This window comes from Drosophila subpulchrella, chromosome 2R, assembly GCF_014743375.2.
Source record: "Drosophila subpulchrella strain 33 F10 #4 breed RU33 chromosome 2R, RU_Dsub_v1.1 Primary Assembly, whole genome shotgun sequence".
NCBI lineage: Eukaryota > Metazoa > Arthropoda > Insecta > Diptera > Drosophilidae > Drosophila > Drosophila subpulchrella.
The window spans coordinates 17,718,553-17,744,402 of NC_050611.1; the positions used below are offsets into that span (position 1 = coordinate 17,718,553).

The window sequence follows — 25,850 nt, forward strand, 5'->3', positions numbered from 1 at the left end:
CGGTAAATGCGAACTTCAAAACAGTTAGAGAGAGACGACTATATAGCAGCAGCACCAGCTGAAATAACACGTTTTACAACACTTCTTACTTATCTAGTGTTGTAAAACGAGTTTTTGGGACAATAGTAAATAATTTTATTTATTTTGGTAAAAACAATTTTAACGCTGCAAAATGTCTGAGCGCAAAGTTCTAAACGTAAGTAAACAATGATTATGACTGTAACCCACCACCTAACCACATCCCTTGCAGAAATACTACCCCCCGGACTTCGATCCCTCGAAGATTCCGCGCATGAAATTGGCCAAAAACCGCCAATACACCGTGAGATTGATGGCTCCATTCAATATGCGTTGCAAAACCTGTGGCGAGTACATCTACAAGGGCAAGAAGTTCAACGCCCGCAAGGAGGACGTGGACAACGAGACCTACCTGGGCATTAGGATCTATCGGTTCTACATCAAGTGCACCCGCTGCCTGCAGGAGATCTCCTTTAAGACGGATCCGCAGAACACGGACTACGAGATCGAGGCGGGGGCCACCAGGAATTTCATGGCCCTCAAGCTGGCCGAGGAGCAGGCACGCCGGGAGGAGCAGGAGCTGCGCGAGGAGGAGGCCAACAATCCCATGAAGCTGCTCGAGAATCGCACCCAGCAGTCGCGTAACGAGATCGAGATGATTGAGAGCCTGGAGGAGTTGCGGGACCTGAACCGCCGCCAGCAGACGGTGGACTACACCACGCTGCTGCAGCAATACAACACGGTGGAGACGGAGAGGGAACGCCTGGAGCGGGAGGAGCGCGAGGACGAGGAGTTTATCAAGTGGGTTTTTACTGAATTCCCTGTAAAGGACTTTCCTTAACCCGCATTCCCTTCTTTTAGATCTGTTAACTTTAAAAACAAAGCCGAAGGAGGCTCTCGTGTTGTGGCCGAGGAAATCATTGAGGAGGTGAAGGAGGAACCGGTGGATCTGCTGCCAGCGCCACCACCACCCAAACAGGCCAAGTCCAGCACACTAAGTGTTTCCGCCAGCTCAACCAGCAAAGTAGCATCCTCACAGCCGCTGGTTAAAAGGAAGACACCTTTGGTACTGGTCAAACCAAAGGCAGCCACAGTAGCAACTCCCACCGAAACCAAACCAACAGCCACGTCGACCTCAGCATTGCCTGCACCCGCGGAAACGAAAGCTCCCAATCCGCCAGCTGCCGCTCCAGCTGGTCTTTCGCTCTTGGCTGCCTACAGCGACAGCTCCGAGGATTCCAACTGACCAAGCATTTACCTGACGCATTTTACAAACAAAGAAATAAACATTGATCCTATACCACTAGTAAAAGAATGCCACCTCCCACAAAATGTACAATTCTGGTCAAGAATTAAAAACATCAAAAACTTATTGGAATAATGCATTATTTTATTAAATATTTTGACTTTCTTTTATATATGTTTCCGTTCATACTTTGTCAAGGCCAATCATAAGGCAAACTAATTTCAAATTCAACCGAAAAAGTTAATTAAAAGCAAAAGGTAACTGCAAAATATCCATTAAAGGTACACTCCCACTCAATTGGAGCTGTCATAGCCGATTTCCTGGCAACCATTTGATCAACGAGTGTGCTTCGACTTACGAGACTAGGTACCAACTACAATTAGACACTAAGTGATATATACAGAGGTGAATATGTTACGCCTAAAACAATCGGGCAATCAAAATAATAAATAATATCACAAGCGAAAGAAAATTATAAATATACATATACGATATACGGATTATCAAATATTAGGTATTACAAGTTCTACAAAATCGATTCTAACGATTAATTTCATAAATTACGAAGACACTGGTATGTTTCTCTAGCTGTCCTATATCCTTAGCGAAAAGGCATCAATAAGGCCGCCTGCTCTGCGGTCGTGGCCAGTCATAAAGTCTGGTCCACCGTCTACAAATTATGATTACGATTTAAACAGTCTTTGTTCGTTTTGGGGGCGGGTTGCGGGTGGGGCTACCAGGTGGTGCAGCCTCCAGTTTTTGGTATATGATCCTGATCATCCTGCTCATTTGGTTTGGGCCTCCCTTCAAATGTCCACTGTCGTGCACTTTTGAATGGCATTGTAGTTGCTGCCGCTGGCTCCGGCGTTGCACTTGCGGGGCAGCACCTTGGGCACCGCTTCGCCCGCACCACCGGCATCACCACCACCACCCCCGCCACCGTCGTAGTTGTGATTGTTGTTCTGCAGGAAATGCTGCTGCTCGGCCGCAGCATGATTTAGCTCGTACAGATCCATGTCGTCGTACTCGGAGATGCCGAGAGCCCTTGCAGGCGCGTACTGCAGGTCATTCTCTTCATCCTCCTCCTCCTCCTCCTCCTCGTCGTCAGTGTGATGCTTGTGCCTGGGCATGGCCACCACAAAATCCTCCAGACTGCGCTTCACGGCCGCATCCGAGCCGGTGCCCGAGTCCTTGCTGGACAGGTGATCCTGCTGGGCCTCCAAGTCCGCCTGCTGCAGATAGCTTAGGGTCAGACCCTGCTCCAGGCAGCGCTGTTCGTACGAAGGCGTCGTGGTCACGATGAGGCGACTGTGGGTCGCCTCGCCATTGCCACAGCCCAAATCTGCCAGGCTGCGCGGCCTTAACTGCGTCTGTTGCTGCGTGGCTATGCCATCGAGGACCAGCTGCGACTGATGTGGTCTTAGCTGCGTACGATTCAGCGTGGTTAGTTGCGTCTCATCTTTGTCCAGAGTGGAGTGCAGACTGGCCTGCGTGCGAGCTGCCAACCTCTCGGCAGCCAGATTCATGCGCAGCTTCCTCTTCTGGTAGCGCAGCGTACACCAAATGATGCAGCAATCCACCACCACACAAGTGACTGTTAGCAGAATGATGCCCATCAGCAGGACGTCCCAATTGAGATTCTCCTTGACCACTACCAACTCCGATTGGAGCGTGAATGTACGCGAGTTGTCCGTTATCTCACAACGGAAGTGACCGGCATCATTTGACTGGGCATTCAGGATTATGAGCAGCTCCTTGTTATTCGAAAAATAGTAGCGATCCCCGTCTGGAGCCGTTGGCGATATATGTATCGGTTTGTTCTCCTTAAACCACTCGCGATGCGGATGCTCCAGCTCAAAATCTGCATTGGCCGTCTCACTGAGGCACTGCAACACACAGGTTCGACCCACAACCACCTCCTGGTGCACCAAGGGAATGCTGGGCTGCGGTTTGTCTGCATTATAAGAAGGAGTATTACTTAAAGTCCTGATAGAAGGCTACAAACAACTTACCATTCACCACCAGCGTGGCATTGACCTTTATCTCGCCCGCAGCACTCAAAGCTGTGCAGGTATAGATCCCAGAATCACTGAGCTTGGCGTTGGTTATCAGAAAGGCATTCTCCTCGCGAATCACCTGTAACCGACGCTCGGTGGCCGCTGGGAATTCGCTGCCTCCAAACTTTTGTAGAGCTATCTCCGGCGTGGGATCACCGCTGGCCGAGCACACCAATCGAGCAGTTTCGCCGGCATCCAGGGTGAGATTTGAGGGCACTTGCAGGAAAGTAGGATGAACTGTGTTTGCAAAGATGTGGATTAGTATAAATAGATGCTTTAGTTGCAATGTAAACCTACTTCCTATAGATATCTTGAACTTCTGTGCATAGGTGGTTCCAAAGGCATTTGAGACCACGCACTGATAGCGTCCCGCGCTTTCGAAGGTCACATTCGTTAGTCTCAGATAGCCATAGATGGAGGTTTGATTGGTGCTTAGGTCGTGGCGGATCTGCGTCTCCGTGCTGGCACCGTCATGCAGTTCACCCGGTCGCTCCTGGACATGCTGATTGTCGTGGCGCCACTTGATCTTCAGCTCATCGGCGGCGGCCAGCGAAGCCGCTGTGGGAGAACTGGCAATGCACTCCAGAGTGATGTTGGCTCCATTCACGGCCAGCATGTTGTCCGGTTCCTGTTCCACACTGGGTTTCGGGGAGTCCACTGAAAGATAAAAGGGTATTGAGTGACTTAGCCATACATCGAATGACATATATTAATTTTAACTTACCGCACACCAACTCCGAACTGCTTAAAGACTTCAACTGACGATCTAGTAAATGCTCCGGATAGCCACAGACTGCGTGTTCCGCCTGCTGTGGGAAGCGGTTCTTCAGCCATTGTTGGAACCAAATCAAATCGCAATCGCAGATAAAGTTCAGCGATTTGAAAACCAACTTGTTAAGCCGCAGCATGTGCTCGAAAGCATTGAGCTGGATGCTAGCCAGCGCATTAGATCCCAGATTGAGTATCTCCAGATTGTTGAGGCCACTCATTGCCTTGCTGCTGATCTGCTTGAGATTATTACCGTGCAAATCCAAGCGTCGCAGTTTGCGCAGAGCCTTAAACGGTGCCGCCGCACTCTGGTCCTCGATGATCCAGGACAGGCGATTGCGTCGCAGATTCAACTCCTCCAGATTCTTCACACAGTCGAAGGTGTTCTCCTGCAGATATTGCAGTCGATTGTGGGCCAGATTGAGTGTTTTCAGGCGGTGCAGGCAGTCCAAGTGCTGGGGCTTAAACTCATTGATGGCATTGCTCGAGAGATCCAGCACTTCCAGTGACTGCGTGAACTCCCAGGTGTCCACCTCGATGCGGTGTATGGCGTTGAACGAGAGATTGAGGTGCCGCAGCTTGGTGAGGTTGAAGAGACCCTGGCGGGAAAGTGAACTGATCTGGTTCATGGCCAGGTCAATGGTCTCGATGTTATGCATCACGTGGAAGACGCCGTCCTGCAGCGCCCTAATTTTATTGGACTTCAGTTGGAGGTTCTTCATAGCTACCAGGCCACGGAACGTGGACCAGTTGATCTCCAGTTGGTTGAAGTTGAGAGCTCTGCAAAAGGATATAGTAGTTATAGAGGGTTTATAGAGTTTTATGTGGAAATAAGCAACTTACAGCTTCTTCAATCTGTTCAAATTCTCGAAAACCCCTATGGGCAAAGCGCTCAGGCGATTGTTATTCAGTTCTAGGTCCGTAAGGTTATTCAAAGCCGCAAACGAATGCTCGTTTACATTGGTTATCTCGTTGAAACTGAGTATTCTATGGATTAAAAGAAAATTCTTTAGAAAATTGCTTTAATCACAGAATATCTAAACAACTTACAAATGAACTAGACTATTGGGCTTCGGAAATGAGTTAACCTCGATGGTATGCAACTGATTCCTGGACAAATCTAGCGTTCTTAGCAAAGGCAAAGCAGCCAAAGCCTCCCTGGAGATGCTGGTTATATGATTGTTGGCCAATACCAAGTGCTTTAGACCACTGAGGCCTATGAATTTGGGTATAGCCTCCAATAAATTCCGTTTCAATGATCTATAATAGTTGTAAATTCAATTAATTTCACTTTATTACTTTGATTACCCCAAGCTGCACTTACATTTTTGTCAAATTGGACAGATTGCGAATCTCCAGGACGGTTGTGTCGTTCAGTTTGTTGTTAGCCAGATGCCTGCGGAATAGATAAAAATTAATTGATTGCATTTATAAAATCCTTGGCTTGTAAAATGCACCTCAATTATGCCACAATTATTGATGCATAGCTACTGATAATAAACGAACGGCGTTTGCATAATTTTGCCATGCATTAAATTGATTAAAAGCGCAACGATAAAATCGCAACCCCTCCAAAAATAATGAAAATAAAGGAAAAATTGAGGGCAAATGTCGATGTTGAGGGTTGTGCCACTATGTAATTTATATTCGCATAGTATCTCCGGGGGGTGGCTCGCCATTTTCATCCCCCAGGAATTTATGGATTTAAATAATGCCAAACTTTTCGAACCATTTCCACCATTAGCCTCTTTTTCTGATTGTTATACATACATAAAGAATTTGAGCTATTATGTAGCCTGAACTTTTAGAAAAAAGAGTAAAACTTCTGGGGTAATATTATACCTATGTTAAGTTTGTTTACTGTAAACACTAAACTCAATAATGTTTAAAGGAAAGGGCAATAAACTCAAGAATATGGCAGACCTTGAAAGGAATAGTTAGGTAATTTAAATTTATGTTTATTTATTTTTCTAATGAAGAATAGTTGTAAAATCTAAATGAATATAATAACTATATAGATAACCTTTTCAAATCTGCAATGATCTTGATTTTCGATCCATATTTTTGAGTTTTATGGCAATGGTTTCAGATGTATTACATTGATATCTCCCCTTTTTTGTGGATAACTTATACTTACAGGGTTTGCACATAGCTAGGCAAGACGGGCACCCGTTCCAGATGCAGTTTATCGCAGTCGAAGAGGACATTGAGGCACTTGCAGTCCTTGGGGCAGTCGATGTTGTACTTATTATTAGCCTTGGCCGCCGCTGCAGCAGCCTCCAGAGCCTTCTGGGCCTGCTCATACTGTCCGCCATCATCGGAAACGAATCCACTGGTCTCCAGTGAACCCGATTGGATGGAGGAGTAGCCCTGACCGCCGGCCGGAGGATGTGAGGCGGCCAGGGGATAGTGCAAAGCAGCCATATCCTCCTCATCCACATCGGCATCCGAGTCATCTTCGCTGAGGGCCATGAAGTGCTGTCTAGCGTTGCTATATCCACGGCTACCACCGCCAGCACCTGGTAATGATCCTGATGCCGACGATCCAACTCCATTTCTGGTCAGCATGGCAAAGAGTTGCTGTTGCGGCAACTGTTGGTTGTAAGAGGCTCCTCCAGATTTGAGAAAGGCACTCAGTGGGGATGCCCCATTGGATCCTCCTCCGTTGCCACCACCTCCTCCTCCTCCTCCATTCAATGATGACGGCGACTGGGCGGCGCTTTGACAAATTGTGGCCGCTGTTATCAGCAGCATGTACGTAATTAGCAGCAATTTATTGATTTTATTGAAATCATTGGTTGTAGAATAATTGCAATTATCATTATTGCGACTCGCTGCTGCAATGTTGTTGCTCCGCCGACGACGACGTCCCCATGACATTAAAAATTTACCATTGCCATCGCCATCGCTCGTTAGTTCGCTGCTCCTACTACTTGTTTTCATGTTGCATATTCGATGATTACTAATGACCATGGTGCTATCATCATTTGCATTTGCCTCTGCCTCTGCCTTTGGCTGCCTCAGTTGTCGGCCTTTTATGGCCGAAACGTGCATTTTGCGGCTTTTGTTAAATTCGTTGATTTCCATTTCCAATTTTCAAGCGGCATTAAGAAAGCGCCGTTATTTCCTGCGAATGTCACTCGGCGTCCGCCAGTGTTGGAAAGCCCCTTCCGCCAGCCGAACACTCTGCGATCATCCCGTGCATGATGCCTGCAAGAAAAGGGAGTAGCACACGATTAGATTTCAGTCTAGGGTGCTTTACACTATAAAATTAAATATTAGAGGGAAAAGGTTCTTTAAAATAAAATATTTTTAAGTAGTTTACAATAGTTACTAATAAGTTATAGACTAAAAAGTTAATATAGAATTACAACTATATGGTGTTAACAGAAATCGACTGTCAAATATGAGGAATAATTTTAAACCGCTATATTGTTGCTTATTTCTAAGAAATTTTAAAGAAAATATATTTCTGCGTTTTATTTTACTTGAGTTCAAATAGAGCTTAGTGAATTGATGAAAAAGTGTGTGCAATATTTTTAAATAATTACTTTTTTAGGTTCAATTTAATAAAAATAAGATAAGATAAAATAATAAGAGATATCGATTGTCAAAGATGGGAAATAATTTTTAAGCAATGGAATTATAATATGGAATATATAAACGTTTTATTTTTACTTTAGTTCAAATAGAGCCTAGTGAATTGGATGAATAAATTAAAATTTTATGTTCTCAATATCGAGAAAACATTTACAAGAATTATAATTTATAACTTTTAAAAACCGCCAAAAGAGTTAAAGTGTTATTAAGCAAAAAGTTTACTAAAAGACCCTGATTTCTAAAAGGCTAATTTTAATTTCCGCAAATAAGTATAAGCATGCCTTTTAAAACCATTTTGTATATCTTGCTTTTCCCAGCGTAAAACCTCAAAAGTGTATATTCTCGCACGCTTTATTAATATATAAATAATAATTGTGCAGAAAGTGCCAGTGTCTCTGGCCGAGCAGAGAATTTATACTCATTAAATTAAAATACGACCGGATGTTTTGTGCGAAAAAAACGCGCAGAGCCAACGATTTTATAATGCAAACAAAACAAAATAAAAGCGAGCAAAGCAAAACATCATCATCGGCACACGATGAAGAGGCCCCCACATTCGGAATTCAGAAATGGGAATCAGAATCAGACGTAATGTCTTCATCTTTCTGCTCCAGAAGTGTGCAGCGTGTGCAGTTTTTTTTTTTATATATTTTGAATAAAATCGTAGAGGGCGTTGGGTGTGGGTATTATGGGTCCAAAGCTCGCTATTCGCTATTTGGTATTTGGTATTCGGTAAATTTGGTGACAGTACGGCGGGGAGATAAAGAACGGATGGATGCTGCGCAGTTTGTGGCCGCTATCACCTTTTTGGTGTCCGGATACGAACGGACCAAAGCCAGACCCACCAGACCACAAATGATGCTGACTGGAGCACTTTTCCCACCAAAGACACCCACAAATAAGGGCAGCTGGCAACGAATTAAAGAAAATGGTCGGCAATTACAGCAGCTCCGCAGACTTGGCATACAATACCATACCATATAGTATGCTACATATATAGACAGGGCTACTAAAAATGGTCTGGCACAAACACAGATACACACACGCTATGAAATGCCCAGACAACCAAATTTAGTAACACGCAAACGGAGGCAACAGCAAAAACAAAACCAAACCGTAATGAAATCAAATAAAAAGAGCAGGAGGCAGTTCGCTTACTTTGGTCTCAAGATTTTCTTCAAAGAGTTTTCTCCACATTTCTCACAGCTCCATGTCTCTGCTGCACTCGCTTTGTCTATATATAGTAAACTACACCATATTCGCTGTTGGCCAGGGAAAAACCTCAAGTGTCCGAACTGAAGAGGCTTTGATTAGTTTCAGTCGAAAGGCGAAGACTTGGCCCCAATTTCGTAGAGAAGTGCTGCTCCTAACTGCCTATCTGTATCTCGAGATTGTCGCACGTTTTCCGTTCTACATTTCGAGTTTTTATTATTTTTACAGCCCTCTGCAATTATCTAATCAATAGGTTTGCACTGTCTTTGATCGCGGTATCTACAGAGGGGAAATGTTTATATCTGTTGATATTTGTACAGATCGTTCGGGGTAAATATTTGGCTGGGCAAGTGCTTGCTCCAGAGAAAGGGGTTCGTTTGAGGTGGGGAAAAGCTTAAGCTGATCAAAGGGTTTGCCTTTGGATTCAGGAAATTGGTCATTTAATAAGTTCCGAAGGGTAAATATTCATTAAAGAGATAAAGGACTTAGCTTTTGGGTTCTTAAAAGCAAAAATGGTGAGTCATCAGATGGTCATGGTAATTTGAAAAGCTTAAGCTGATCAAAGGGTTTGCCTTTGGATTCAGGAAATTGGTCATTTTATGTGTGTACATTTAAGTTAGGATAAGTTCCGAAAGGGTAAATATTCATTAAAGAGATAAAGGACTTAACTATTGGGTGCTTAAACGTAAAAAGGGTGAATCATCAGTGAATCATCAATTTTATTAATGAAATATTAAGGGAATACCCATTGGGTTTACTTTTAAATATTTTAAGTTCGGTCTTAGTTTTATTTTTGATATATTGGACCCACCATAGAGCTCTCAAGTTTTGCGGAATCAAGCGGTTCTAAGGCCTATCGATCATCATTCGAACAACATGTCCAATTTCGCACCTATCGCTCAGCACTTTGAAGAAGCCCGAGGAACATCCTAAGCATGATGCGGGCCATTAAATCACTATCTTGGTGGCTATCTTCCGATCTGGTGGATCAATTTTCACACACCAATCAGCGGAGAGCGCTAATTTCCTCTGCCCACCGATGTGCCACCATTTTGAATCGATTTGCATGCATAATCTTAGGCTAATTCGCATATTGATAAGCCCGGGTTCTGTTTACACCGAAAAAGGTTAAAGCCTTGTGGATGGGGATTTGAGGGAAAAACCCACGCCGCCCGAAACCATCTCTTTATGAGGCTTGGGGGCTTTCACTCTGAACTCATTTTCGGACAGCTAACAGACAACAACAAAATTTACGATCAAATGCAGATTTCGTTTTTGTTTAATTTTTCAGTGTTCCGTCGATTGGTTTTTTTTTTTTTTTTTTTTTTTTTGTCTGTCAGTCGTCCGTTGTCAACTCCCTCACAATTTATTAGATAACACTCGGGGCCCCGGGGTATTGTCTTCTTATAAAAACGACAAAATGTCGACGTTGTCGCCTGTCCATTGCCGATGATGATATGATAATACACCCATTGATATGTGTATACATAATGGTCCCCAGTTCCAGCCACACATATGTTTATGCTACATACAAATGTACATATGTAGCGATCAACGTGTGTATCTTCCGATGCTCATAAAGAACGACATCGACAATCAGTTTTCGTTGTTTATATAATTATCGTATGGGTATACCTACTTCTTTATTAGCATTTTACTTCACTAAATGCCTTGGCTGCATTTTGTGTTTGACTTAGTTTTTAGTGGCTTTTGGCTCAACCGTCGATTCGAATTTTAACATTTAAATTGGTAATTTCGTATTGCCTTTTTCACTCGACTTGTTGTTGTCGCCCACAGCTTTTTGTCTTGGTTTTTTATTTGCTTTTATATTTTTTCTTTACGAAAGCGTTTTGGTTCGCCCAAATGATTTTGTCTGTCTTGTATTCAGTTTTTTCTATTTCTCTTGTTTATTACCTTTGCCAAACGAATAAAAATATACCATACACAATATTATTGTGAATAAGCTGACTGTTGCATTGGCTCAAGTGTTTTTTCTTCTCGCTGTCGCTGGCGTGTATATTTAAAAAATAAAAAAAACCGAAAAGAAAAAGCAATTCAAGAAAAAACAGAGTCAAAAGGCAAAAAACAACCAAAGCTCAAGCAGTGGGCGGTCGGAAAATTGAGGTGAAAAATGGGTGTGGGGGTGGAGGTGGCCGTGTGGCAAGCAGTGGGTGGGGTGGGGTGAGGCGGGGTCGCCGAGCAGCACAACACAAGCGATGCGATGCTGCCAAAACCCAAGGCACCGTGGGTAGAATGCATGCGATTTTGAGGAACTTTTATTTATTTATTTATTTAAGATGATAGTAAAGTTTACAAAACTAATACTAACATAGGGGTTGTAGTGCTAGCTACTTTTTTGAGGAAATATTTCGAATGTTAGATATAAGAAATAAAAAATATATTTCGATTCTTTTTAAATTTTAATGGTTAAAATATGACACTCCTCTATTTGTACACCAACTTAGCTATAACCATTACTAAAGTCTAAAAACGATAGAACAGGATTTGTTTTTTCAACATGAAAACAAGATCCGTTCTTGTGAAGCGTGTTTATAAAAAATGTGCCTACTTAGGCTTATATAAAAAAAAATAGTATCACCTCTATTAGCTTGGTGTTAATTTCATGATTAAATCATTTTTATAGAGTATTACCAATTCGTAAAACAATATTAAGAATAAGAACAGCTTAGTTGAGAGGGATAAATGATTTAACTGTGACTTAAACTATTGTACCTCATACGACCACTTTCTTTTTTCCACAACATTTAGACTTTGTAAATCAAATATGATAACAATTAATGTTGGTAATATTATTTAAACCCCAAATTCCACTAAAGGTATACCAAATATTATATATATTTAAGTAAGCTTAATGAAAAGTATCTTAATTTTAAGACATTACTTTTAGAACTTTTTCCCCAATATTTGTACTACCTTAACTTTTATTTTTAAAGGTAAAAACATTTATACCATGAAGATGAAAGTTTCTTTTTCAAATAGATTCAAAATTGAAAGCTATTTTATCCCCTTTGCCCCACTGTGACCGTTAGCAAGACAAAGCCAAAATGCAGAAGCAAGAGGAAGACAAAACCTTAAAGCTGCGCTTTGTCGCGTGTTTACTTGTGGTTCATGTATTTGTATTTGTATTTCTATCTTTCTGCTAAGTTTTCTCAGTCGCTGCGCTGCTGCTGCGCTGCCACCGCTCTGCCGCTGTGGTGATGTGTGCAATGTGCGTGGGCAGAGAACGGAAATCGCGTGCAGTCGACGTCGACTGCGACATCGACGTCGCTGCCCATTGTCGTAATGTGTTACGTCAAAGCGACCGCCGCACACAACTACATACATACACGTAAATGTTAATGTAAGTGTGTTTGTCGCGTATAGCGTTAAAAGGTAAAAACGTCGCGCTGTCTGCGGCAACTAATTAGGTAACGTGCCAGCAGCCAACTAGAAACAAGAACAACAGGGAGAACAAGAACAACAAGAACCCGTGATAAGGGGCAGCGCACAGTGGGCAGCGCAGTCACCGCGACGCAAATAGCAACATAAATTTCGCACACTCACACACACACACACGCGCGCGCAAGCTCGAATAAAAATCCAATAAGAAACAAAATTGCCAGGCTGTCTGGCAGCCCAGGTCCCCTGTTCTTGTTGTTGTTGTTGCTGTTTATGCCTCTCTTCAGCTCTTTTTTTTCTCTTTCTCTTTTTTGCAAAAATAAATTTAATTTTGTAGCCATTAATTTTCCACTCTAGATACCAGAGACGTCGTTCTATACCCGCATACACGTATATGTGTTTATTATTCAGCCTCTGCCGCTCAGCCTGGGTCCGCTAATTAAATAACTAAAAAATAGAGTTTATAATTGCGCGCTTTGTTCATTTTACAGGCCAACTTGCGCTGTTAATCCAACCAAAATGAACCAAGTTTCCTGTTAACTCGACCGAAATTCAGTACTCACTTGAACTGCTCTTCTGGCGGAAAATCACTCGAGGTAAATAATTTAAAAATAAAAAACAATTTATTACGAGTACAAAAAGGTGGCTATAAAACTTTAATAAACTTTAATCTTTAAAGAACTCAAAAAAAAGGGTTTACAAATTATATACTTTTTTTTATTAATCAAAGAAGCAGTAGTTTAATACCAAGAATACTAAAAAGGTTTTGATATTAGGCATACCATGTGACATTTTAGAAAAAAACGGCATTTTTACTTAATATTCAAAGCTTAATATTTTTTTTAACATTTTTTTAGAGCTTTAAAAGTTTTTGTAAAATAAAAAAAAAATAAAAAACAATTTATTACGAGTACAAAGAGGTGGCTATAAAACTTTAATCTTTAAAGAACTCAATAAAAATGGTTTATAAATGATATACTTTTTTTATTAATCAAAGAAGTAGCAGTTTAGTACGACGAACACTAAAATGATATTATTATTCTGCATATCAGTTGATATTTTAGTTTAAATCAAGCATTTTTTACTTAAAATCCAAAGTTTTATATATTTTTTAAACAATTCCTAAGCCTTCAAAAAACCGTTTTTTAATGTAAACTGTGATTTCTGGGTTTTCTAGGGTTTCACTGCAATCATTCATAGACCAATAACGGTTTACCAGGAAAAAAATACGTACACAGAGAAAATTCTGACGTTCTCATCTGAGTTGAAAATGTTCTTAAAAATAAAACAACATTTTTGAAGTTGAAAATATTTTTATTTTGTTCGAATCCATTTGAATTGGAATTGAAATAAACTATTAGTCCAGTCAGTAGTGTATACTTATTAAAAACTTGTTAAATAAACTCATTTTAACTTTTCCCTGCTCACCATTTCGTTCTGATATTGAGAACATTGATACCATTTTTAAGTACGAATGTTCTCAATTCAAGAACAATGTACTTGAATAATTCTCTCTGTGTACAAGTACACAAAGAACTCACTCAATAAGTTTGTTGACTCGAGCATTTTCTCATTTCACATTTTCAAGTTCAATTTTGCGCAATTAGTAAACATTTATTGTTATTATTATTATTATATTCTTCTGCTCCGGCCGGTTTCTTTATACGTACTTAGAATTGCTTTTCCCAGTATGTGTGCATAATAAATTAACGTCTTTTTTATCGCTTCAATGATAAACCGTTTTGCTTGATTGGTCTAAGGCACATAAATAAAGAATAAATAAAGCGCAACAAGAGCCTTTGCTGTTGCTTTCCTTTGATAAGAACGAAGCGTGTGATATAATATGCCAAATATCATATCCTAGCCATATCTATTTTATTTGGGGTGTGGTGGCTAACAGTTAGGTGAATATGAGTTCTCCTCGAAAATCTAGATATCTCAAGGCGAATTATAATTTTTTTAAACTTAACAACTAAATTTTTTAATAATATAATAATTAATAAGCCATTATACCTTCATTAACTATAGTACATACTTAAAGAAAAAGACTAGTCACTCTTTTTTTTTTAATAAACAAAAGTACTTTCCAACCTAAAACTTAGGAACCTTTGATATCAGTATCTCAGCCAAAACAGGGCTGAGAACTTATTTAGAACTATATTACAGACAAGTGACAATATACTACAAAAGATATGAACGAAATAAACATCACAACACCAAGCAATGAGTTTTTAACAGAACATTTTGATACAAATATGGAAACGGATAGATTCACTTTTGAAGAACCTTTATTGGTGGAGCCCGCCGTAATGTTCTCCACTGTAGAAACCCCGAAAGTAAGTGAAGAACCTCGAGTGCTTCGTAGAAGCCAACGGATTAAAGACCAAATGGAAAGAAAGAGGATACAATCCATGATAAGTGATGTGGAGAAGGACCCAGAGCCACGTAAATCTAAATCCAAGAGATCCACAAGACGTGTATCTTCGACCAATGGCAAGTGCAAATGTATAAAGTTGGCATCAAAGTACTTTGAATGCGCAAGTATAAATGGAAGGCTTTATAGACTTAAAGATCTAACAGATGCCATAAAAACGGGCATTGCTTTAGAGAATTTGCAGCAAAAGTCGCCCAAAAAGAGCATGGGAATTTCCAGATCTCGTCGACCAGGACAATCCAAAAAAAAGACGAAAAGCCCTAGCGTTGTAGATCCAGAAGAAATTGATGAGAATACTACAGAAATGAAAGATCTAACCAATGCCATAGAAACGGGCACTCCTTTACAGAGGTCGCACCAAAAGTCGCCTAAAAAGAACTTGGGAACTGCTAGATCTCGTCGACCAGGACAAACCAAGAAAGATACGAAGAACTCTATAGTTGTAGAACCAGTAGAAGCCAATGAGAATATTACAGAATTGGCCTTGGAAACCGCCAGATCTCGACGACCAAGACAACCTAAGAAAGATACGAACAACTCTATGGATGTAGATCCAGTAGAATCTGCTGAAAATACTACAGAAATGGACGAAAAATACCCCAATTCAACTAGAAAGCGTTATGGACTAAAAGATAAATCGAAGGACAGGGAATACAAACCTCCCAGTTCTTATCGAGCAGGAAAATCCAATCCGGATCCTACGGATATGAACGATAAACCGGAACCTCGTCGATCTGAGCGCATTACAAATCAAAAGGAGCGACTCTTGATGATGTCTAAGAAACCAGATCTTGAGAATATCGAAAATCGTAGACCTCAAAGCAGTCGTTCAAAAAAACAGGAATCAAAACTCAACAGCATTTCCGGCGACATGGAAGTGGGTATTGCCATTAAAAACAAGCAGCAGAAACAGCAGCGCAAAAATCAACGCCAAAAATTGGGGACTGCCGGACCAAATCGATTAGGAAAATCTAAGAATTCGAAAAGGTTCCAGTCTGTAGATCCACAAAATGTTGTACCTCCATTGAGAGTTGCACCTGTAGTTGATTGGGAAAAAATAGGAGTTCCCAAAGTTGTTCAAGAACCCCAAATAGTATTGAGAAGGAGTGCCAGAATTCAAGAAGCCAAACGCAGAAGAGAGTTATTGGAAAAAAATTTAAAGAAGGATGAAGAAAAACCAAAGCCGAGAAAGGTGCCAAAACCTAGAAAGAAGCTACCTAAGATCCTTGGACACCAGACATGTTGCAAATGCAAAACCAAAATGACTCCTAAGTCATTTTCGACTACGTACTTTGAGTGTGCCGATATAAACGGAAGACTTTATAGACTGGCAGACCTTTCGGAAGATATGAATGTAGGCATGGCTTTCCAAAGGCAGCAAAAAAAATCACAGCTCCAAAAGAGTCGTCGAGTTTTGGGAACGAAGGAACCTCTACCCAAGGATCTCAAGCGCCTTAATCGTAAACATAAATAAATGCAAGTCCATATACACCCACCTATTTAAAATATTATAATACAAAATTGCTGTGAAAAACATTTACCTTTCAGATTTGTATGTGTATCTATTTTTGTCAATGTCAATATTTTAAAATATCAATATATAAGTCTTTATATTTCATTATGACCACAACAGAATGTAGTTCTTATTGGAAACGGAATTTTTTAAACGATTTTTTTTTTGCTGTGGCACTAATCTTATCCTGCATCAACTGAGTTCCCAGAAAAGCCTTTGCGATGTGTTCATTCGAAGGTGATATCACCTGGGAACGAATGACGGACTTGCACAATTTTAACCGTCGCAGTCACACAAACAGTGGGGCTTCCGAAATGTGCGCTTATCAGGCCGATGATAAACAAACTCGCCCCCCTTCTTCTCTGTTACTCTGATACTACAGTTTTGTACGCTATTATTGTGTTTGTCAAACTCGTAAGGCCTCGCCGGACTAACAAAGTACACGTATTTCCAGATAGTGTCACGATGGAGGCACACGGGCAACTCAAAGCCAAAGCCCCGATCTCTCACCTTGAACGAAAACGGCAACTTGTAATCCCCGAGACTTAAGCTGCTCGTATATTCGAGTATCTGAGTATCTGAGTATCAGATAAAAGCGAAAAGCCGCAGGAGGAGCTCAAGCAGCGCATTCAAAATTAATCTGCGGCGGCAATAATTTCCGATTTTTTGTGCTCTCATGAAAATCCCAAGCATGTCAAATTGTATTCCGTTCGGGCAGCAAAATGGAAAAAAAAATAAAAACCCGGGGCGAGAAAGAAGGAAAAATGCGCACATTGAGCCGACTGTCAAGAGATCTTAACGAAACGAGAGAAAATAAAACCGATCCTGCAAAAGAAGTCTTACACATAACGAATCAAGCATGAAATCGACTTTATAATGCCCTGTAATCAGTTTATAAAGGAAAAGATACGACTTTTGTTGTGTGTAAATATACTTCCCAATTTCTTCAGCAAATCGGAATGATATATTTTGTAACAATGAACATCATTTAACTCTTGGATGTATTTGATATGATCTTAAAAATTGTATTTATTTTGAGTAGCTTCAAGATTTTGGATTCTGCTATCTAATGTGATCAATAATATTTAATCTTTTGTTGTACTTTTTCCTGATAATGTGATATAATCTGCAAAATTGTGGTTTTGAGTTACAGGAGATCCTTGGATTCCTGAAGTTTCCTACTATTTTATATGATTAATAATAGATAATCCTCTGATACAATCTTCAATATTGTTTTAGTTGATTACTACTTGAGATATTTTAAGAGTTTTACTATCTAATAAATGATCTCATTAGTTAGATCTGCAAGGTGTATTTTTTCTAACACTCTAATATGATCATAAATAATATTATATCATTATTTTAGCGCTGTTAGTTAAGATCTTTGGCTTGATATACTCTGGAATTAGATATATTTTATCCTTTTAGTACTATATGACCCCTACAACATACCCCAGGAATACCTGGTAAAAAAGATTCAAAATACAAAAACAAAATAATAAAGAACGCAGGGCTTTGGAGCTGTCAGTCGTCGTCGAGGTCCCAGAACGCGGCCTACGAAACACAAAAGGCCAGCAGCTTCGGATCGGGCCAAGTGAGAAAACCAAGCGCGACACCAACACCAAAAACCGGCTGTGGGAAGAATCCCCCCTCCCCAGATCGTATGTATGTATCTCCCTCTCGCTCCTTCCTTCCCATCTGTGCCCATCTCGCTCCCACACTCTCCTTGCAGTGGGGCCGCCATTGGGAATTGAATTGGATTTCCAGTCAACGTTGAAATTTCAGTTTGGCTGCCTTTTCGAAGGTGTGAAGAAAAAATAAAAACACAAAAGGCACAGGCACGAAATTCTGAAAAAAACTCCAGGAACCAAAAGCCAAAACGAAATCAACTTAAGATCTGCAGGGAGCTGCGCTGCATGGCAGAAAAACAACAACAGAAAACTGGATTGGGCCTCGTTTTCCAAAGACGGACGCAAAAGCAGCCAACAACTGCAGAACCGGGCAGAAAGAGGAAGAGATTCTGGGATTTCACTTGCATTGTTACTGGATATGATCGGTCAAATATATATATATATATGTATATGGGTAGTATTCCCTGTGTGTGCGTGTTAGAACGGAGCATCTGTTTCTGGCAAAGAAGGCTCTTTTGATTGGGATTCGTTTCGGGTTTTTCCTCTCAATTCTTTAAAGCGGATTGTGTTGCCCTTTTGGAGTTTCTGCCACTTTGGGAATTACGAGGGTGTGTGTGTGTGTGTGGGAAAGGTGAAAAGTACTTGGGATAAGCAATAATGGGATAATAGATCATGAGCTTGACTTTTTCTGGTATCGTTATATATATTGTCTCTTTTAAAAAATCTGAATAGGTCTTAAAATAATAAGCTATTCATCAGTACAGTTTACTTTCTATGAATGGGAATATATGAATAGGCATGGTACAAAAGATTTTGTCGAAAAGAAAATAAATGGAACCAAATCCAAAAGAGAACTAAACACAAAGACCTTTTAAAATTATAATCTGTTATCCTAAAACATTAAGAAAATCTATATTTTTCCCTATAGTAGTGCATGAAATATAGGATTAAGTAATGTCATTATACATTTATTTTAATGGACAAGTCCTGTATTGACCTTATCTTTAAGATCTCTTAAATGGGTCGACCCTATGACACAAAACTAGCTCCCATTTGCATATAACCGAAAAACCCTTTCCAGAAAAATTAACTTTGACATGTTTGGTACATGTTTTTATTTTTCTCTTCTCTGAAAAGTGATCCAAGTCAGGGCGAAAACCCTAGAGAAATCCCTAACTCAAAGTTACAGCTGGGCACGTAGCACACACAAACGCACAGACAAAAACAGATAATGGCCAGCATAGATCGGGGCAGCGACAAAGATACCCCGCATGCACGTAGATACACGACATACGTACAAACATAATTCCGAGCAGCAAAACTATTCAACTTCGAACCGAATCTGATTTCTGAAACTGATTGTGTGTATGCGTTGCCTGGGTTGTTGTTGTTCCTCTGGTGTTTGGGACGTCAGTTAAACGAAAGCCGACAAGAAGGTAAGCCCACGAGGAATCCTCCTCAAGCCACACTATATGTACACTGAAGAAAACTAAGCATGAATGGCATGTCATGATAAATCTAGATAATAACATGGAAAAAAAATAACATAATTAAAAAGTTTCAAATATAGAGATTTTATAAACAAAATATTTATCTAAAACTGTCAGATCTCCATCAGTTTAGAAGGTAGACATTTGGGCTCTAAGACATAAACTTTCTTATTTTAACGAAAGCTCACATACCAAAATTCCTATCGATAGGACCAAAACTGCGATTATTATGTTGATCTAAATCTCTCGGAACTCCATCAGTTTAAAAGGTAGACATTTCGGCTTTACAGCATAACCTTTCTTATTTTAAATAAAGCTCACATACCAAAATTCCTATAGATAGGACCAAAACTGCGATTATTATGTTGATCTAAATCTCTTGGAACTCCATCGGTTTAAAAGGTAAGTATTTCGGTTCTGAAGGCATTTTATTTGTTGCTTGAATAAAACCTCACATACCAAATTTCATATCTTTCAGACCCAAAGGAAACCAGAAAAAACACTTTTCTCCCTCTGTACTCCTTGGTGTATGCCCCACACTCCTGCCACACACTTCAAGCCGCTCGCTTGGTCGTCGGCTTAAATTGGTTTTTATTGTTGTTGCACATGATGTCCATTGTCGGTGGTGTTGGCCCTCGTAGCTTCGTTTTGACCATATTTCTTGTCCGTGCTCCGCTTGCTGCTGCTGTTGTTGTTGTTGCTGTTGCCGTTTTACCTTTCTTTGAAGTCGCATTTAATTCTTTGAGTTTCTTATTCTGTCCATTTTTTGTTTCGTTTATTTCTGTTTTTTTTTCATGCCAGACCTTTGAGGAGCGAAGACGACGACGTTGGGTTGTCTGGTCGAGGTGTGAAGAAAAGAATTTTTCTGTGCAATAATCTTGATGCCTTTTTAAGATTTGTGGCTGCCGTGGAGCCTTGCTCCTCTCCTTTCTGGGGATTCTGCCAGAATTCTTCCCTGGGTTCCTTTTCTTTTTTGTTCAGCTCTCCCCCCTCGATTCGTTTCAGTTGAAAAATGGTTTGGGTTTAAGGAAATTTACGCCATAAAATGCTGAAATAATTGGATACACTCGCAGCCCCGGCATCTCCGATCTCCACACTCCACACTTCGAGTGCATTTCAAATTGCTAATGATGAGGAGCCGGCCGGTGTGGCTTCCTCTGCCAACTCTACCAACTCCACCGACTGACTCTCCATCATTGCGAGATGCTTTCGTGAGACAAGCGACATGCCATGGTCAAGTCTTTTCGGTTTCGGTTTGCCATCTGCGGGAATTGCAGTTCCCCAGGGCCAACAGCAACACCAAGACCAATCCAGCACCAACCCATCCGAACCCAAGCCCAATCCCGACCCAAACCCAACCCAGGAACCCCTCTTTCCATGCGAACCAACGGAGCATTAAATGCATTTATTTATGAGACCACCTGATATAATCTACGGCTGAAATTGCAGCTCATATGCATATGATGCGGAGGTGATACTGAATTTAGCTAGAATTCACACCTCGCTCTTGCTTCGCTGCTTCTTAATAATATATTATGCTCAGGTACAGAATCTAAGCTTTGGATCCATTCTGCCTTCTGCTAGTTGTTTCTAGTGATACTCCCATGTTCTAGGTGTTCACTTCGAAGCAAAAACCAAGTAAGGAGAGCTCATATGCTATAAATCTTCAAAGGGGTTTAAAGTTCTCAGGAAATCCTTAGATTTTATATAATATCAATATTATACTTGGAAACACAATATCTCTAATTGTTTATAACTTTAGTTTATACAGTCGCACACAAAATTAAGTTCTATCTATTAGTTTAAAGACCGTACTAAGAATCTAGTTGTTTCTGATGATATGGCCATGTTCTAGATGTTCACTTCGAAGCATAAACCAAGTAAAGAGAAGTCATATGCTATAAATCTTCAAAGGGGTTTGCAGTTCTCAGGAAATCCTTAGATTTGATATAAGATCATCTTTGTACTTGGCAATAAAATATCTATATTTCTTCATAACGTTAGTTTAAATAGTCGCTTACAAAATTAAGTTCTACCTATTAGTTTAAAGACCATACTAATAATCTACTTGTTTCTGATGATATGGCCATGTTCTAGGTGCTCACTTTAAAGTAAAAACAAAGTAAGGTGAGCTCAAATGCTATAAATCTTCAAACGGGTTTGAAGTTCTCAGGAAATCTTTAGATTTGATATAAGATCATCATTGTACTTGGAAATAAAATATCTATAATAGTTTATGACGTTAGTTAATATAGTCGCATACAAAATTAAGTTCTACCTATTAGTTTAAGGACCATAACATTAATATGCGATAAAATAACATTTAAAATCGTCTACTATTAAAATATTTTAATTTTTCAAATTATATTTGACTATTAATTTAATCGACATATTACCTTAGCTGTTACCTATTAGTTTAAGGATCATAATATTATTCTGCCATAAAAAAACATTTAAAACGTTTACCATTAAAATAATTTTAGCTTTTATGAAAGTACACAAATTATACTTGTCTATTAATTTAATCGTTATATTACCCCAGCTCACCCTATCATTAAAAGAATGCTTAAATGTAATATGCAAAGTAGGATGATATCTCAAGAACCATTAGTGCAAAAACGCGGAGGAACGCCTTATGACCAAATAATCTCGATATTTTCCCCCTCAAGAGGCCATAGAACCCGAAAGCAATGAGTTGGGGAAATTCCTGCTGCCCCGACTCGCTTATCGGGCCAAGTAAAATCTTACAAATACAAATTGCATCAACGCCTAGTGTCCGATGGGGCTTTTGTGTGCCCAATACCGATGATTTTAGACGGCCCTTGTAACAGAAAAAGACCAAACCAGACCAGAACCAACCAGTCAGATGCAACAACACGAACTAGTTGCACTAATCATAAAATCCCCCATCAATGTTAAAATGTATAAATGCAAAAATGGGAAAAATAGAAAAATGGAAACGGCACGAACAGCCATCTGAGGAGCTCACGAATGTGGGCACAGCACAGAAACAGAGCCTCATAACTAAATTGCATTAAGTGTAATTATAACTAATTAGAAAACGGAAAAAGCAGAATCTGGAAAAATGGCAACAATTCAATAGCACAAACCAACTGGGCGAGGAATAACTGGCACAGCGCGAAAACAATAAAGTAGAATGTAAAAACATTTTTTAGAAATTGCCGCTGGAACGCTATTACAACCAGTGGAAATATAATGATTACGATTCCACGATTAGTTCCAGCGAAAAAAAATAACTAACTAACTAAATACGAATGGAAATCAAGCTTCAAATTGTGTTATTGAGGAAATGCCAGTTGACTCAGCATGGGAATTAAATGTGGATAAAAACAGAATAGAAATATAAGGGGATATCCGCAAGATACTGAGTAATAGATCTCTAAGTACTAGTGAGCGTGTATTATTATTTTATTGAAGGTTTTCCTTAGTAATAACTTAAATGTAAGTCCCATTTATTTTCTTTTTCCATTCCTAAAACTAGAATACTAGTTATAACAACGTTTCCCAAACAAATACATGCTGGATTTCTATGTATTCTTCAAGACTTCAAAATTGATTGATGGAAATTAGTTCTACGTTTCCAGTCTTAAATTGTCCGAGTTCTATTGTGGTGATCTCTGTGGCTTTAGAGGCGCGTGTGCTGCGCTGCCAGCCATTTACCATATAGCATTTACCTCCGAGTCAAATCTACGCCACAAATCTGAATGTGAGATACCACAGATTAGCATTCGAGGGGGCGGCGAGGCAGGCGAACTGGGGGCACAATGAACTCGAGCGAGGGCTTCGGGGGAGCCAGCGAGATAAATCATTTAATATAGCGCGCCATTTATCATCTAACATGGCGCGCTGTATATCATTCATCTTTTGCATAGGCCCCGCTGGGTGCCTCAACTCCTGAGAATAGAATCAGATATACAGTCGAAGTTTTCAAACTTCAACTTTTTCTGGGAGGTATATTGAAAATATTGGCCCTGCTGTTTCCTTGAGTTTCCAAAACAAAATATTGAGTTAAGACATTTTTACATGGATATTATTAAGATCATTTTCAGCTTGAGGATAAAAAGACAAAAGTAATGTCTATATTTATAGTTAAAATATAGTTTAGGATTGATTTAAAGACAAAAGTTATGTCTATACTTATAGTTTTGGTACCAATAATCTAGCTATCCTAACTTTTACTGACTTTGAAAATGTTTTTTTAATTTTGGAGTATTTTCAAGGAAAGGGAGACAACGGAAAGCCATTTTCTAATAGATATTGTGCATTGTTGAATGGTAAAAATAATATTAAATTGATCTATGAATATTATATTATGTCAAACAGTTTTCTATTTGAAGAACATTTTTAGGTTTAGTATTTATTCTGTTTTTTTTTTAAATATTTATTAATATTTTTATTTATCTTATATATTATTATTTTTATCACAAAAGAAAAATTTCTTTAAAACAAGAGACAAAAAAGGCAATTTCTAATAGATATGGTGCATTATTTAATGGTAAAAATAATAAAAAATTAATTACATTAAATAATGAATATTATATTGAGTCTAACAGTTTTCTATTTAAAGAATATTTTAGATTTAGTTTAAATTCTGTTTAATTTTAATATTTATATTTATATTTATCTTATACATTATTGTTATTACCACAAAAGAAAAATTAAGTGTTTCTAAAAAAGTAAAATATTTTAAAGTAGTATAGTATAGAAATGGATTTAAGAAAATCTTAATAATTTAAAGTTCTTATGTAGTAAACTTGAATGAGAATAGAACCCCGCATGGAAAACCTCGACTACAATTTGGCAAAAGTCAATTTGTAACTTAATTAGGCGGCGGACTGCGGCATTCACTCACCTATTCAGAGTGGGCGGGAAGGTGGGCGTTGGTGTAAACAAGCGGGCGGGAGCGAGACGGTAACGGCGAGAGAGACAGAGACGGAATAGAGAGCCTTAATGTCTGCGGCGGCAAACTATTACGTACATTCGTCGTGTATACACAACCACATTCAAAGGCATATGTGCGAGGGAAATGTACTAATGTTTGGCTGTCTGTTCTGTTTGTCTATCTCTTGCGATGAGATGATGATGATTCCCGATGTTGATGTTGATGTGGATGCCTATTCCGATGCCGATTCCTATTCCTATTCCCGCTTCTTGTTTATTCGTCACTTTAACACGTTCGATTCTCGTCGACGTCACTGCTAACGCACACAATCAGAGATTATTTTTATTTGCCGCCTTGGTATGGGTGAATTTTTCCTCAATTGCGGTGGCGGCAAGCTCTCACACACACACACACGCACGCACGCGCTCACCCACACAGCCGCGCATCCATTGACAACAACAGTGCAGTGCACGTAATGCGTGATTTTCCACAGGGGGGGGCTGGAGAAGGAGGCGCAGGGGGTATTTGTTGCTATTTTGTTTGCTGCCTCCACAGTTTTGTTTTCAAAAACCCGCGATTTGTTCACTTATCAGGCGCATTCAACAAAGGCTCGTTTGCGTTTCAATCGTATGTATGTTTTTTGTTATTGCCGAGATTTTATGCTCCACACACACGCTATCGCTATCTCTGTCGCGCTTTAGAACTTCTGTGGATTATCCAGCTGCGATTGCAATTGACACTCAGACCGATTTGATTTGGCTGTGCAAAGGTACGTTGCACGGATTGATCTTGATCGTTTACCAAAGTTAGTTACCCCGTTCTTGTTTTCAACTAATTGATTGCAGCAACAACGCGCACGACGACCTGCGACGGCCGAAAATTTGATTGAAAATGCAGAGTGACCGTGAATCGAGGGCTGGGTAATACCTCGGCGCAAAATGTCCTAAAATAAGCCATGCCAGAATATACTAAACACTGTTTAATAAAAGTATGCATAAATGTTTTTGTTTTAATTATATAAATTAATAAGTATCCAACAACTATTTTCCAAATAATATTTAAACATTATTTAAATTTTTAATCAAGATTTCTGGACTTCCTACTTAATTGATGATAAAACGTTTATGTCCTCAGTGTTGTAAAATACACGTATTTTTAACGGCTTTTGATTTAACGGGTTCTTTCAATTCATAATTAAACATACAGTTTTATTAAATTTTGAATTTGGAGTATTCCATAAACTTAATGATTTGATAAATTTAAGTCAGATGTTTATGAGCTTAAAGCACCAAACTCCACTCTCAGAAATTTCAGCAATTCAACAACCTCGAGGCTATAAGCGTTATTTAAGAAAGAATATTTTATGTTATTTTCACCTAATTAATAATTTAAGGAATTAACTTATAAGGATAATAAAATATTATGTTACTTCCGAAAAATAATGACAACTGGTCTTAAGTATTTGAGAATTAACAGAAAGTTTTTAAGGCCTTTCCCTCATTTGAATTTTCTACAATTCAGCAACAGTTAAGGAATACCCTGATTATATCTCGTTCTGCTCCCCTTATAAAGTTGACTG

General features: G+C 39.5%; 3 protein-coding genes across 3 annotated transcripts; 2 read left to right on the forward strand and 1 right to left on the reverse strand.

Moving 5' to 3' along the window:
• The first annotated feature begins 61 nt into the window (after positions 1 to 61).
• LOC119549447 (splicing factor YJU2) lies at positions 62 to 1,390 on the forward strand. The gene is made up of 3 exons (XM_037857540.1): positions 62 to 196; positions 251 to 819; positions 880 to 1,390. Exons 1-3 carry the CDS (start codon positions 173 to 175, stop codon positions 1,262 to 1,264), a joined length of 978 nt encoding a protein of 325 aa, XP_037713468.1. The 5' UTR covers positions 62 to 172; the 3' UTR covers positions 1,265 to 1,390.
• LOC119549445 (leucine-rich repeats and immunoglobulin-like domains protein 3) lies at positions 1,388 to 25,149 on the reverse strand. The gene is made up of 9 exons (XM_037857537.1): positions 24,242 to 25,149; positions 6,227 to 7,299; positions 5,414 to 5,485; positions 5,140 to 5,349; positions 4,933 to 5,076; positions 4,046 to 4,869; positions 3,619 to 3,978; positions 3,277 to 3,558; positions 1,388 to 3,218 (listed from the first exon to the last, which is right to left on the reverse strand). Exons 2-9 carry the CDS (start codon positions 7,174 to 7,176, stop codon positions 2,071 to 2,073), a joined length of 3,990 nt encoding a protein of 1,329 aa, XP_037713465.1. The 5' UTR covers positions 7,177 to 7,299; positions 24,242 to 25,149; the 3' UTR covers positions 1,388 to 2,070.
• LOC119549446 (serine/arginine repetitive matrix protein 2) lies at positions 14,436 to 16,364 on the forward strand. Its single transcript, XM_037857539.1, has one exon. The coding sequence runs from the start codon at positions 14,493 to 14,495 to the stop codon at positions 16,206 to 16,208; it is 1,716 nt and encodes a 571-aa protein (XP_037713467.1). The 5' UTR covers positions 14,436 to 14,492; the 3' UTR covers positions 16,209 to 16,364.
• Positions 25,150 to 25,850: the final 701 nt, after the last annotated feature.